The sequence below is a fragment of the Atta cephalotes genome (genome assembly GCF_000143395.1).
Source record: "Atta cephalotes unplaced genomic scaffold scaffold00009, whole genome shotgun sequence".
In the NCBI taxonomy this organism is placed as follows: domain Eukaryota; kingdom Metazoa; phylum Arthropoda; class Insecta; order Hymenoptera; family Formicidae; genus Atta; species Atta cephalotes.
In genome coordinates this window covers 61948-77161 of record NW_012130073.1, presented here as the reverse complement: position 1 = coordinate 77161, position 15214 = coordinate 61948, and the positions used below count along the sequence as shown (strand labels likewise).

The 15214-nt window shown below is 31.0% G+C and overlaps 2 protein-coding genes across 2 annotated transcripts in view; both read left to right on the top strand.

The window, feature by feature from the left end:
* LOC105627602 (sperm-associated antigen 6-like) overlaps nt 1-9596 on the top strand; it is a 23969-nt gene extending 14373 nt beyond the window's left edge. Inside the window, exons 9-10 of the mRNA XM_012208882.1 lie at nt 1974-2119; nt 9482-9596. Coding sequence (XP_012064272.1) covers nt 1974-2119; nt 9482-9596 — 261 coding nt within the window. The remainder of the gene's footprint in view (nt 1-1973; nt 2120-9481) is intronic.
* A 3449-nt stretch (nt 9597-13045) lies between these two features.
* LOC105627395 (chromosome-associated kinesin KIF4) overlaps nt 13046-15214 on the top strand; it is a 6593-nt gene continuing 4424 nt past the window's right edge. The window contains exons 1-5 of the mRNA XM_012208677.1: nt 13046-13271; nt 13363-13798; nt 13909-14174; nt 14284-14727; nt 14819-15203. Coding sequence (XP_012064067.1) covers nt 13046-13271; nt 13363-13798; nt 13909-14174; nt 14284-14727; nt 14819-15203 — 1757 coding nt within the window. The remainder of the gene's footprint in view (nt 13272-13362; nt 13799-13908; nt 14175-14283; nt 14728-14818; nt 15204-15214) is intronic.

Here is a 15214-nt window from a genome sequence, read left to right as displayed (position 1 = left end):
ATATATATATATATATATATATATATATATATATATATAAAAATCCTAAGAAAATAAAAATATATCTATTTAATATTAGTAAAAATATTAGTAAAAAAACGGCTTTAATATAATATATATAATAATACCTAATAATTTTTACATTTTTTTAGATACATACTAATATCAGATACACAGATCTAGTGATTAGTTTACTATATATATATTTTACTATATATATATTTTATATGCAACAAGCTTAATAATTTCTCTTCGCTTTCTTTTAAAATGAGTACCAAAAGGGATACTCCTCGGACACATTGAAAACCGGATGTCCCCGAACGCTAAAAAAAAGTACCAGGGGAAAAAATCCACAGACTTCTATAGCTGCATTTTCACATGCCACTCAAACTAGCCGTTTCAGCGACAAAAAAAATCACGTGATAAACTTTTGTTGTAAAATTATTACGACGTTCTTTATAAATAAATAACAAATATTGAATATTAAAAAATATTAAAGGACGAAATATATTTTTTCAATACATATTTTAAAGTTTTTATGTAAATATGAAAATGAGGAAAAATAAAACTCTTTGCATATACAATTGTATGTAATGTATAAATAATGTAAAGTTTTTCCTCTACTGAAACATTTACATATAAATTCTTTAAAATACTGAAAAATTTTTGTAGAACAGTACACGATATTTCACAGAAAGTTTCATGAAATTCTGCTGATTGGTTTTACAAAAGGATACGTATGATGTAGGTGTTGTTTTTCGTAAATGGGTAACTTTTTTTGCACAAAGAATAGCGCTCCAAAGTTTAAACTAAATAATTTATATTACAAGCACGTAACACATTAACACTAAATTAGAGTGTATTTTTGTTTTTGTTTTTTTTTTAAATGTGCATTCTAACTTTATTAAAAGTCAGAAAAAATTATTTCTTGCTAAACAACTAGAGAAATAAAATCGGAATTAGAGCAATAAATTAACACAAAAACAGCATTAAGTTCTCCGTATGTCTCATGTAACTACGCTTATGTTGGCATTCTAGCTTAATAGAATAGTTAATTTTCTTTTAATAGAATATTTTTTTTTTTTCAAACAATATTAAGATATCATATTAGACCATCATGTGAACACCAATAACTAAGAAATAAAGGCTAAGCCGGGATCTACAATAGGTTCATCTAAGCTTTAAGCCATAAGAAATGGATGAATCGTAATCAATTATTCTCCATGCATTCGACTGTAATTGAGGAGAATAAAATCTAATCATAAAATCTTAATAAAAATTTTAATAAAAATTAAATAATAATCTTTTTTATTATACACATTATACAAGGATAGTATCAAATGAATTTATGTAATGTCTTTAAGATGTTACAATATTTCTCTATTATGATCAATATTATATAAAAAGTTAATCTCCAAAAAAGGACTTAAGTAGAATGATGCCTTTATTCCACCCTTCAATTTCTTACGGCTTAAGATTTAAAATACTTATCGTAGATCTGGACTAAGCGATCAAGCTTGGATTTTTTTGTTGAAACAATTCCATGTGAATTTATATCCTGCAAATTGTGCGCCGAATTTATTTTCAGATTTGAAATGCAATCTTAACAAAACTGGAACAGTAATTACTGTTCCAGCCAAATAATATTAGTGTTTATAGACATCATTACAATAATCTTTAAGTAACTTAAAATCTGTGTAAACAATTTTATAGCGAAAATATTACCTCGAAAAACATTGTTTAACAAAATAATTAAAATTAACAGAACAATAAATTTTTTTTTGGCAACTTTTTAGCAACGAGTAAAAAGAATTAGTTAGAATTGATTCTGCTCATTTGATTCTGCTAACTCATAAGATGTGTTCTCAATTCATTGAATTCGACTTTTTTGTTGTAAGAAACGATATAATTCTTCAATAAATAAGTTGTTTCCACTTGTTAATGTTATATTTCTACGCATATTTTCTATGCAGATTTTGCCGGTTGATGCAAGGGCAAGAAAATTGTTCGTAACATCTGGTGGCTTGAGAAAAGTACAAGAAATTCAAGCTGAACCGGGTACTACCTTATCGGAATATATAACAATTATTAACAGCTGTTTCCCAGAAGAGATTGTCAGGTTGTATTCCTTTTTGATATCTTCATCGTTTAATATAAATTAGAAAAATATTCTAAAAAATAATAAATAAAATGCCAATTTGAGCCAACACTGGTTATTTGTGTGTATTTTACCATTTATTCGAAGTGAATATTATAACGTATATACGTTTCGACCTACGGTCAAGGTCCTCTTCAGAGAAATTTACTTAAACTATTAATTATAAAATTACGTAATGATAGCGCATACGAATATAAACTATTAACATATAAAATACGAAAAAACTGTGATAGTGATATCCAAGTTAATCTTCTAGTCATCAAATTACTGAATTTACTAAAAAAGAAAAGAGATTTTTTTTGTTTTGAACCGACCAAAAGGAAATAAAAAAATATTTTAAATTGCTAACATGAAGTTATCCGTAAAAAATATGATAAAATAAACTTACATGACTGTCAAGATTGAACTGTTTCATTAAGACATGTTCCATTTACTGTGTAGTACAATTATGAATAAATTAAAAAGTTAATATAAATAAATAGTTAAAATCAAATTTTATTATTCACTTACACAAATTAAGAGTTATTAGATATGACCTAACTGTTGATAGACGAATGTAAAGTGAAAAGAGAGAAACAGTGGACAACAAAATATGTACTTACAAAGACAATAAGTATAAATAATAAATAATATAACCAAAGATAAACGATATAAATTGGAAGCATTACGTCTCTAAAAATATATTTATATATAATGGATCAAGAAAAAATGTCTCGTTTCTTTGTAGATTCAGGCCTAGTTTTTATTTTTTAATGTGTATCATCTCTGATAACAATCTTTTATGTAAAATTTGCTCTTTGTGTAAAATATGTATGTTATCAAATTCATGAAATGAGTCCCTACGATGTTGTGTGACCGAATGTTGAGTCGTGTTTCTGTTAAACCTTTGCTTTGGTAAACCAAAGGTTTGTCTATCAAATTTGTCATTGAATTTGAAAAAAGTAGAATTTATGACTAATTTTAGTACTTTAAAAAATTCTATTTTTGAGATGTCAATATTTTTTTCTATAAGATACTATATCTATTGAAACATTAATAAAAGTAATATTACATCTAGAGATAAAAGAGAAGCTTCAATAGGAATTGTCAATTCGAGATTTTTTAAGTCAAAAAATAACTATTAACTGTAGAGCTATTAGCCAGAAATAAACTCTTATTAATGATCTTATGTAGAAAAGATGATAAATTATGGAGTGGGCTTTCAACAGATGAAATTATCATGACTCTCAACTCTCTTTCTTTTCTTTTATAATAAACTTAATAATTTGATGACCAAGATTAACTCGGATATCACTACCACAGTTTTTTCGTATTTTATACATTAATAGTTTATACTCGTATGTGCTATCATTATGTAATTTTATAATTAATAGTTTAAGTAAATTTCTCTGAAGAGGACCTTGACGGTAGATCGAAATATATACGTTATAATATTCACTTTGAATAAATGGTTTAAAATATACACGAATAATCAATATTGACTCAAATTGGCATTTTATTTATTATTTTTTAGATTTTCTTTAGAATCTATTATTTTGTAGAAAAATATTCTTTTACAAAATAATTTTATTATATGCATGATCCTATCATTTCCATTTCTCAAAATTACTTTAATATCACAATTGTCTTTGATTCTCTTGTTAAATCTATTTTATATGTGTGAAAAATTCTCTGCAATAATTTCCATTAAAATATTTCATTAATCTTTTCGAAGGCTAATCGAAGTCCAGACATTAATTATATATAATATTAAATGCACAGAGTACAATGATTCATAATTATATTCATAATTATAATTTAGCTCACAGAATTCAAAAATTAATAAAGTTGGGCTTATTCGACGCTTATACGTTTTTGGATTTTCTGCATGAAACAATGGATTTGGCGAAAACAGCGTCGCTCTATCCTGCGAATCGAGATGTCAATTGTTAAAGTTGACGATTTTTCAGGTTAGGAAATCTGTCAAAGCGACGAAATATAACAATATGATAATTGTCGACTATGCATCGCAGTGTATCATGTGTGATAGAAATGGGTAGTTTGTAAACGAAAGCGTAAAATGAATCTTTTATATGAACTAAATGAACTAGTTCACAATTCTCAAACGAAGTAGATCAAATTAAACTACTTTATCGACGAGTGACAATTGCCAAACTGGAAGCTTTATAGTTCCTGGTGAATAAGTAAACATGTGGTGAAATATATGTAGTACAATTTTTTTATTTTGTATAATGTCTTTCTAAGTAAAAATAGTTTGTTGTGCACTTTTTTGCAACAATTCGTCGTCAAAAGGCTAGATAATGGCCGTGATCCGATTTATGCTGACATGCTCATGAGCATCATTTATCTTCGTTTAATATTTGATAAACAAGAATAAAATGATTTTTAAGCGTTGTGAGCATGAATCGGATCACGCCAATGTCATATATTTCAAACAAGTAGTGAAAGTTGAAGAAAAATATCCGACTGTTATTTTCAAAAGCGTATACATCGTGATCAGACTCTACACAGAACAATAGACTCGAATTAAGGTATGGTCAAACGCGATGTGTTGCAAACGTTTTGAAGCGTTTTTAATTGATTAGTTAGTAAAATTCTTTCTTCTAATTGGTCTATCAAACGCTTCAAAGCATTTGTAACGAGACTTTGACCACAGCCTTAGAGAGTCTTTAGTCGGCTTCGAGTCACGCATTCATAATAGTACATACAATGCATGTGAAAAAATTTTGGGCGAATAGTTTGCGATTAAAATCCTAGATAAATCAGAGAAACGACAGATGCGGTCGATAATTGAAAAATCAATAAATCAACGCTATTCTCTTTTATCAGCAATCAAAATCAATCAAAATCAATCAAAACACATATATGTAGTATTACCATCGAATGGATTACCGATAATGGTGGAGTAGAAACACGAGTAGAGTAAGAGGCAGATAAATGGAACGTTCTTTCTTTGTTTATTAAACCTGATTGATTAGAGCAGTACTGGATCAACGACCAATCAGACTTAGTAAACAGAGAAAAAAACGTTCATTCATTTATCTGTCTCTCACTCTACTTATTTCTATCCCCACTACCGCCATCCGTAGTCCATTCTATATATCGATGAGTATTACATACATGTTAAAACGTCGAAATAAGATTAGTTCTTCTTGAAAACTAAAATCTACTAAGATCAATGCGATGTTACAAATGCTCTAAAGTGTTTTTTGGCTGGTCAATTCATAAAATTCTTTTTTCTAATTGGTCAATTAAACGCTTCAAAGCATTTATAGCGAGACTTTGATCACAGCTTAAGCCCGGAGCCTCATACGAACAACAGCGCTCTGAAACCGAATGCTGATTGGCGAAAAGCCGATTGTGAAGATAAAATTTACTTCCTCCCCTTCTCCCCGTTTTTCACCAATCAGCATTCGTTGTCAAATATCCACACAAGAATCCGGGCTAATACCTACCGCACACTGAACGCGATGAGCGATAAGCGACATCCAATGAATGTTTTGCTTTGCGTCATCACGTGAAAAAAAGCAAAACTTTTATTGGATATCGCTCGTCGTTCATTGCTCATCACGTCCAGTGTGCAGTAGGCATAATTCTACTAGGGTATGAGAAATGGCGCTGAACACGTAATTTAGCCAACCAATCAGACCATTTTCTCACCTATCACTTCTCTGATAGACCTGCGCCTCTATTCGCGACAAACTGTTTTGGAATGGATCTTTTCAGTGAACTAGTTGTGTGAACTAGTTATTAAAGTATATGCATCAATACATGTCTGTGAGGTAGAGTTTGTGCCGAGAACAAAAAAATTTTCTTAAGATTTCACTTTTAAAATTTTTTGTTTTCTGTTTCGGCATAAATTCCATTTTACAAATACATATTAATCCATATACTTTAATCCTGGGAAAGAATTTTCAAATCTGTAAAAGAAGAAAAAAGTAATTGTTATATAAAAATTATGATTTAATCAGAAATACAGATGACTTTAGGATCCTCTTAAGGATCTCGACACAAAGATAGTTGTAACTGAGTTCTGATAGTTGAAACGTGAGTCGTAATCTTAGATCAATGCACAATGTTTTGTCAATCTACAACTACTACGACTTATGTTCTATAACTCGGTTATAATCGCTTTGTATTTAGACGATAACTCAAAGTAAGTCATAATCGGACATGAAAAATTATAGTCTAAATTTATTAGAAAAATATTGGAATCAAAATTTGAAGGATTACAATCGGATAATTTTAGCAAACTTTGCATATGTGAATGTTATCTTGGAGGAATTTTTATATAAAACAAAATTTTAACTTTTACTTGGAAAAAATTTTATATAAAAAATAGAAGGCGAGAGATAAGGATAAATTTCTTTATTTAAATTATAAAGTAATAATAATATCAACTTGAACTATAACAAATCAGTTGAATTATATTTATTAAACTTGAAATTTATAGGAACATGGACGTGAGCAATGTAGCCATGTATATAGTTTATTTAAAAGAAATGTTAGCTCTAAACTTCGATTCACATAAAAAAGTAATTACTTTTAATATCATAATTCATAATTATTTATTTACAATCATATTCTGTTATACAAACAAATTCTGTGCTTTAAAATACAAATTCTTTGCTTTGAAAACAAAATCTCTGCTTTAAAAATACAAATTTTTTGTTTTTAAAACAGAAATTCTCTGCTGTAGAAATTAAAATTATACAAAAGAAAATAATGTGTTTTTAAAGCAGAGAATTTGTGTTTATAAAGCAGAGAATCTGTGTAATTAACCAGAAAATATTTATTCTAATCTCACTTACATATTTTCATGTCCCTCTAGGTTTATACCATCGATGTGACATATATCTTAACCTGAATAGTTGTTAAGTTGAATGATTTTAATCTCGGTTTGCGGGGCAAAGCAACATGTTTTTTTTCTGCCAGATTCTTTCGTTTCAGAAATAAGCATCGAATAAGCCCGATTTTATTGATTTTTGAGCTGCGAAAATTAAACTGATAATTACCTAGCTCCGATTCATATCGCAAAGTGATTCTTACATTTTTGTAAAAGAATCAAAATAAAAGTCTACTATTTTTGAAAAAGAAATGACAGATATTTATGACACAGCAAACATTAATACAATAAATTAAGTATTATACAAACACTACTTGCTTGTATAATCTTCTTTTTGTCACAATTGAGATACTTACATGATAGGTAAAGACAATAATCTCGTGTATTAAAAATCCAAGCTAATAAGCACTATATATATCATTATGGAGCCAGTGTTTGCAAATAACTGCCGCGAATCTGTTTCCTCAATATCGTAATTTACATCGATCGAATGATAAACGGCACGCCTGCCATATTGTCACACAACGGAATTTATAGATGTTGCTCAAGATTCGACATGCTTAAGCGAGTGCATGGATGTCGTGAACCAATCAGAAGGTCGGTATTCATATAGTCGGTTCTTATTTTAAGACCGACCTTAAGTAATATCTTAAGTCACTAATGCGGCCTTCCGATTGGTTTATCTTAATAGCTTTTGTTGGATATGGAAACGCTTATCGGCAAAATGTGATGCGGTAGCCAATAAGCTTACAGCTCCTAATGTATTCATTGGTTACTGCGTCTCATTTTGCCGTGCGGCAAGCGTTTCTAGTGTGCAGAACTACTTAAGACTGTTTTAAATATAAGACTATCAGCCTTTAGAGCCATATCAGCATCTTAAGACACTGCTTGAGATGATCTTTCGCATCGCATATTGTGACATGCTCTAATTTGCTCCTGTTATAGCATTTGTTCTCTCACTCTAACGCACTCGTTGAAGTGAGTACAAGCTATAACAGGAGCACATTGGAGCATATAGAGCATGTTGGAGCAAACGACGCGAACAAACCTCTTGAGATTAAGAATGGACTGTAGATATCGATTCATAAGTCTGTTTTTTTATTGTTGCACTTTCTCGACATAGTACATACAGTGCAATAAGTTGAATAAAACAAATATACGTTTGTTTCACTTCAACTTAGGCTAAAGTCCCGTGAGGTGTTTTATCGCGTAACCGCGTAACCAATCAGAAGCGATCCACTGTTGTGGTATCGTGTTTTACTTGATTATTGATTGATTACGCGATACACGACAAATACTTCATGAGACTCCACTTTTATTGCCCCGATTTAAAGTACAATAATAAAAAAAAAGATTTCTTGATTCGAAGTCTTTACGGTTTGTATACACCTACGTATTTTAAAGTGCTTTTTCATGCTGACGCTTGACGTTCATTTTCAATATCAAAATAAATCGTGTGATAGAAATTGACGAATATTAAGCATAAGGGTATATCCACACAACTTGTAGCCGCATAAACGTATGCATAAAAAAAATTATCCAATCATATTTTATATGCGTCTTTTTAGGAGAAATGCAATTGGATAATTTTCTTTATCCAATACGTTTATATATGACTATGCAAGTTTGTGTAGATTTATCGTTAGCCTTCATACAGATAAGCTTTCCTCATGCAGACACAGAGCGTGAAAAATCTGTTGTGGGTATAAAATTTACCTTCATTATCCGTTTTTCACCTGTTTTTCAATCAGTGTTCGATGCGCTATTGTCTATATGAGGATTCGTGCTTATGGCTCGTGCACACTGGACGCGGAAACGCTTGCCATGTGGCAAAATAAGATACGGTAACCAATGAACATGTTAGGAGCTGTAATCTTATTGGCATTATATTTTGCTGCTCAATAAACGTTTCCGCGTCCAGTGTGCAGGAGTTATTACGCTGCGTCAATAGAAAGCGCTTACTCAACAGTTAAGTTCGCTGCACACAGCCTATGACAACCTTCAATGTAAGTTTTGAATTTATTGACTATTATTGTTTAATTTATAATTGTTTAATTTATTGTAATTTTTAATTACTTGTTGCGTTCATCAATTTTTTATATTAATTTTATAGTACTTTGATTAACCGTTTAGGTATTCTACCACTAAGATGCTTTATTAATTTTACTCATGGTACTTCTCTTATTTATTATCTTCTCCAACTACTTCTTCGTGATATTTTGTATAATCTTAATAATTTATTGGCTTATTGTATTGCGAGATCATTAATTTGTAAATTCAGTAATATACTGAAGAGAACCAAACGCGCGGAACCGAAATGTTTAGAATTATTAAAGTGCAAACAAATTTTTATATATACCGGTCAACCAGTTGGTCTTGATTGGATTAAACCTCTCAACATTTTTTTTTAAAGATGACAACTGAAAAAACATAAACTTTTTTCATTTTTTAAATTTGTGTATCACAAATTGTTTCAGATACTATTCACCTGGTTATCCAGACAGCCTTCTAGAAGCTGTAGAGCAATACCAGCCAAAACATCTTTTCGTTTTCAATCATAAATCATCTGAGAATATAGAGGCCAGCTTGTAATAACAATAATAAGAGATAATTAAATTATAATTAAATTATAATTGTTTCTATCTTTATTATATTCTGCTTGCATAATAATATAAGAAATATTTATGAATATGTTTTATAGTTAAAAATCTTTCACTCTCGTCATATGACAGTTTAATAATTTTTAAATTTACATTAATAATTTTATTATCTAGGCCTACGTTCCAAAATTTTCTTTCCGAGAAAAATTTTACTCGCAATATATAGTACACGTAACGTACACTATAATACATAGAGTAAAATCTTCCTTGGAGAAGAAGATAGCCTAGATACTTTAACTATGTGATTTAATAACACAGGCAATTGCATTTTTTTTTATGAAAAAAGTAGCAGAGTTATGTTACATTCACTCCAGAAGTTTTGCTGGAATGAGCAAAGAAGGACATCTCAGAAATTGTAACAATGGATCAATGACTGCATTCAGCAGAGAAAATTAATCAGTTAGGGTGCCGTCCCATGACGCGTATTGCTGTACGCAAGTTTTTTCGTGTATCGAAGAATCCGACCTGACGATCCGACTGTAATTGGTTGGTTCTTACATTCTGATCCGGATTAAATCCCCGGTAGAAACTAGGCTAGTAAAAGATGTAAACTTAAGCTGATGAGTCAATCAGGTTGTTTTAGATCTATGTAATCTAATAGAAATGCAAATAACAGCAAACTTATCCATAATCTCCTCGCAATAAAGTGAATTTCGAATTGATTGAAACTTGTCTTATGGATATAATATAAGTTTACTGCTATTTCTATTTCCGTTAGGGTGAAATCACACGATGCGGAAAAGGACTGTGGAATAGAGAAGCAACCAATCAGCGTTATTCTGCGTTATTCCGAATAGCGTTAATTAGTTTTTCAATGACGCATTCTCTATTCCGCAGTCCTTTTCCGCATCGTATGATTCCATCCTTAGAGTACAGTAGATTTAAAGCGATATCCTAATTGGTTCATTAGCTTAATTTCACGTTTTTTTTTTTTTAAGGTTACTGTTACAGAAATTTTGTCTGCGGCAGCCCTCTGGGCATGTTTATTTCTAGTTCTACTTTCCAAAACTTTCTTTCCTAGGAAGATTTTACTCTGTATGCTATAGTATACGTAACGTGTTTTGAAACGTAGTTTAGGAATATAAATCCGGATCTACAATAGTGTTTTAATAAACTTTAAGGTACATTTCCACGTACTGCTAAAAATAAACAATTGGAGTGACAGATTTGTCACTCGTCATTCAGCAGAAATTTTGTAGTTTGAACAGTTTTCAACTACTAGGGTCAAACGTTCAAACGCTATTGATAATGCTGACATATTATACTGACCATGTAGACCACTAATAACTATGATATACATAACCTAATTTATTCTTTTTCTTTATGGTTGATCCAGATAGGGGATTCGATGCGCGCGCAATAAAAATAATCTAATAACTATTTAATTCAGCGTATTAATATCGTAAATTATACATAAAAAATACAAACAACATATTGAATCTGTCGCTCAAATGTCAAATTTAACACTTCTTGCTCTTTTTCATGTATAAAATTGTCGCTTTAGATTTCATTCCAAAACTTCCTTTCCTTGGAAAATTTTACTCAAAATACATAGTACATGTATAGCATATAGAGTAAAATCTTTCTCGGAGAGGAAGTTTCAGGACCCATTCTTCAATGGATAATAGTAGTAGGGATTAAAGAGTAGACGTAGAAATCGACTAATCATAGTTGATTATCTTTCTCACTTTCAACTATGATTGATTGATTTCTACGCCTATTCCTTAAGTCCACTACTGTTACTGCTCATTGTAGAATGGACTTAATTTTGCTACAAAAATCGACACGTGATTTTTTTTGTCACTGAAACGACTAGTTTGAACAGCTTGTGAAAATCTTTAAGCCGTAAGAAATTGGCCTAGTTTCCACCGAGGGTTAAACTGAGGGATCCAAAAGTAAAATCCAACCAACTACAGTCGAATATTCCCCTATTACGACGACAGGGGAACGCTTGACTGTAGTTGGTTGGTTCTTACATTCGATTCGGTTTAAACCTTTTATAGAAACCAGGCCATTGACTAACTACGGTTGAATAATTGAATAATTAGCAAGGAGAATAATTGATTGTGATTCGTTCATTCCTTAGCTTAAGGCTTAAAAATTTATTGTAGATCCGGAAAGTATCGGCTCGATAACTCGTGCACAATCAAAGTTCCTAAGCTACATTCGATAACTTTCTCTCCAAAGATTTTATTCTATATGCTATAGTATACGTAACGTATACTATATTTCGAGTAAATTTTCCTCAAGAGAGGAAGTTTTCGAACGTAGCTCTAGAATATATATTTTCCAATCAGAGAATTTCAAATATCGGATTGGTTGCAAACTCTCCCTTCCCTCACCCCCTCCTTACCTCTTGTCGTTGCATTGAATAAATTCAAACTATTTGAAATTTAACGTCCTTCTGTAATGTCGATACCGTGGTTGTTAACAGTTTGGAGTCGAGAGTCTTTTATTACATATATATGCGTAATATTTGACTGTATGACCTGCGTTGAAAGGTGCTAGGAAGGTAGGCTAGCATAATTAATTCATTTAGTTATAATCATTATAACTAAAAGAAGAAGCGTGCATATGAAATTTCTCAGATTCTCCATGAGTCGTGTACAATTTTCTTAGAATATATTCCATTACGCTCCGTGTGGAGTCTCTGATTGAGAGATTGTATAAACGGTAAGTACGATTTTTTTATAATCTTGTAAAAGTAGATATTTTGGCATCTGTAGTCCAATGATATGCAAAATTTGTGCAACGATTCTTGTTTTAAAAAGAATATAGCAAATGTGTTTTCTTATAAATTCTTTTTTTCTTATTTAATAAAAAAGGCAAATCATATTGACTGAATCCCTCTATTTGAGACTTAGAAACATTGAAAGTTGCACATCAGCCAGACAAGGCATTATGAATATGTTTTAGACAAATATTTGATATTATTGGAGTACTGTAACAAAATGTATAAATGCCTTTATTTGTTAGATATCATTGGTTGGTTGAGAAACATTGAACTTGTTCTACGAGTTATAACATATGTTCTTGATCTTGTTTAATTTTTGATAGTACTTTCAATAATTGTATATATTTATTTTAAATTTTCATGTTTGAATAAACTCTTATATATTGGATGAACGAGTATGTTTGTACATGTATTGCCTTGATATTTGATAATTCAAAAATAATTTAGGTAACATATAAGAATTAACTATTTTAAACAAATTAAGTTTACTACATATGTAGTATTAAAATATGAATTGTGTATGAATAAAAAAATATTGTTAAATATTCAATAATAATGGTGTGATGGATGCGTTATAGTGCTTTTATGCTGTGTTCCCAATAAATAATTATATTTAATATATATTTAATGTAACATTGTTATTGCAGATGTGTGAAAGTACAGTTAGCGTTGCTCTACGTATCCGTCCATTAGTAGACAATGAGCTTGAAAAAGGGTGTCAAATGTGTTTAGATGCTATACCTGGAGAACCACAAGTTCGTATATGCAATACTGACAAAGCGTTTACGTACAATTATGTGTTTCCTCCTCACATTGGACAGGAAGATTTTTATAACACAGCGATTAAACGACTCATAGATAATACCTTTCAAGGTAAATATTTCATATTTTTTCAAGTCTTTATACTTTTTAGATATAATATTGCATTTACATTACATTAAAGATAAATAATAATCTTTTGTAGGCTATAACGTTACAATATTAGCATATGGACAGACTGGAAGTGGCAAAACCCATTCCATGGGTACCAATTATACAGGTATAGGAGAAAGGGGCATTATACCAAGAGTTATATATGATATATTTGAAATAATTAAATCCAAGGAAGATTGGAGTTTCAAAGTAGCAGTCTCATTCATGGAATTGTATCAAGAACAATTGTATGATCTTCTGTCTGATAAGCAGAGAAGCCAATCTGTTGTAGATATTAGAGAGGACGGTAAAAACATAAGAATTGTCGGTGTAACCGAGAAACAAGTTCAAGATGCTCAAGAAACATTAGAGTGTCTGGCTCAAGGCTCCTTGGGTCGTGTAACGGGTGCAACTGCAATGAATGCACATAGCAGTCGTAGTCACGCTATATTTACGTTATGTATATGTCAGCAAAAAAAAGATGATCCGTGAGTAATTGTTGGTTTCTAATTCCTACTACTGTTTTTTTATTCTCTCATTTTATTTAGCTTGCGACACTAAATATGTGAGAACAGAAATAATTCGACTTTTCAAGCAGGAATACAGCGACAGTGGCGAAATTTCATTTGGTTGATTTAGCGGGTTCCGAACGTAGTAAAAAAACTCAAGCAACTGGAGAACGATTTAAAGAAGGTGTGAATATAAACAAGGGATTGTTAGCTTTGGGCAATGTTATTTCACAACTCGGTGATGGTGCCTCTGGAACATATATTGGATACAGAGACAGTAAACTTACAAGATTGTTGCAAGATTCCTTGGGTGGTAATTCCATGACTCTTATGGTTGCCTGTGTCAGTCCTGCTGGTTGGTATTCGCATACTCTTATTCTCTTATCCGTTTATCAAATTAGTTGTGCCTACTTGTATTCTAACATGTTTCAATATCTATCAAGTTATGAAAACTCTATTTGCAGATTATAACTTGGATGAAACTCTTAGTACATTGAGATATGCGGATCGCGCACGCAAGATAAAGAATAAGCCAATTGTAAATCAAGATTCGAAAATAGCAGAGATCAATCGGTTGAACAAATTAATTCAAGAACTGCGACTGGCTCTTGCGAATCAGGAACTTGGCATAACAACATGTCCGAAGGAACACGAGGCACTCGAGGAGAGATATAGTGTATTACAACAAAAGTTTAGAGATATGACGGAAAAATTGAATTCGAATTTCGGAGAAATCGTAGTTATGCATGAACGAGCGGAGATAGCCGAACAGGCTCGGGAAAAAATCAGATTTGCTATATCGTTATTACTTGATGAATTTAAGCAAGTTTTACAAGATTTCGATTCTTGTCCTGAAATCGATGATGAAAAACGAAATAAATTAAAAGCGATATATGAAAAGATGTTAGGTGAGTTTTTCTGTGTGTGAATTGCATTAATTATTTTTTTATTTAAACTATAAATTTTGATGAATCTTTAATGTTTATTTTATGCGCATAGATATCCAAAATAACGAGAAGAAAGCATCCGAAGAACTTATAAATCATGAAATATCCAACTCCAAACATTGTGTCATACACATGAAAGAAGATATAGAATGTATACGTACAGAGGAATTAAACGATATTGAGGATAATTTGGATTATTTTGATAAAAAGGAAGAGGAACACACATTACGGCAAGCGGAGCGAAATAACGAGGTCCAAACTATTAATAAGGAATTGGCACTCAAAGAAAGTCTTGTGTCAGAACTGTTGAAAAATGTAACGCAAGAAACTGCTGAAAGTCGTAGGAATGTTGTGGAGATGGAACAAGAAATCAAACGGCTACATGCGGAAAAAGAAGAACATTTACAAGCGGTTCATACTCATAATGTCAGTTCTAAGTAAGTCATTT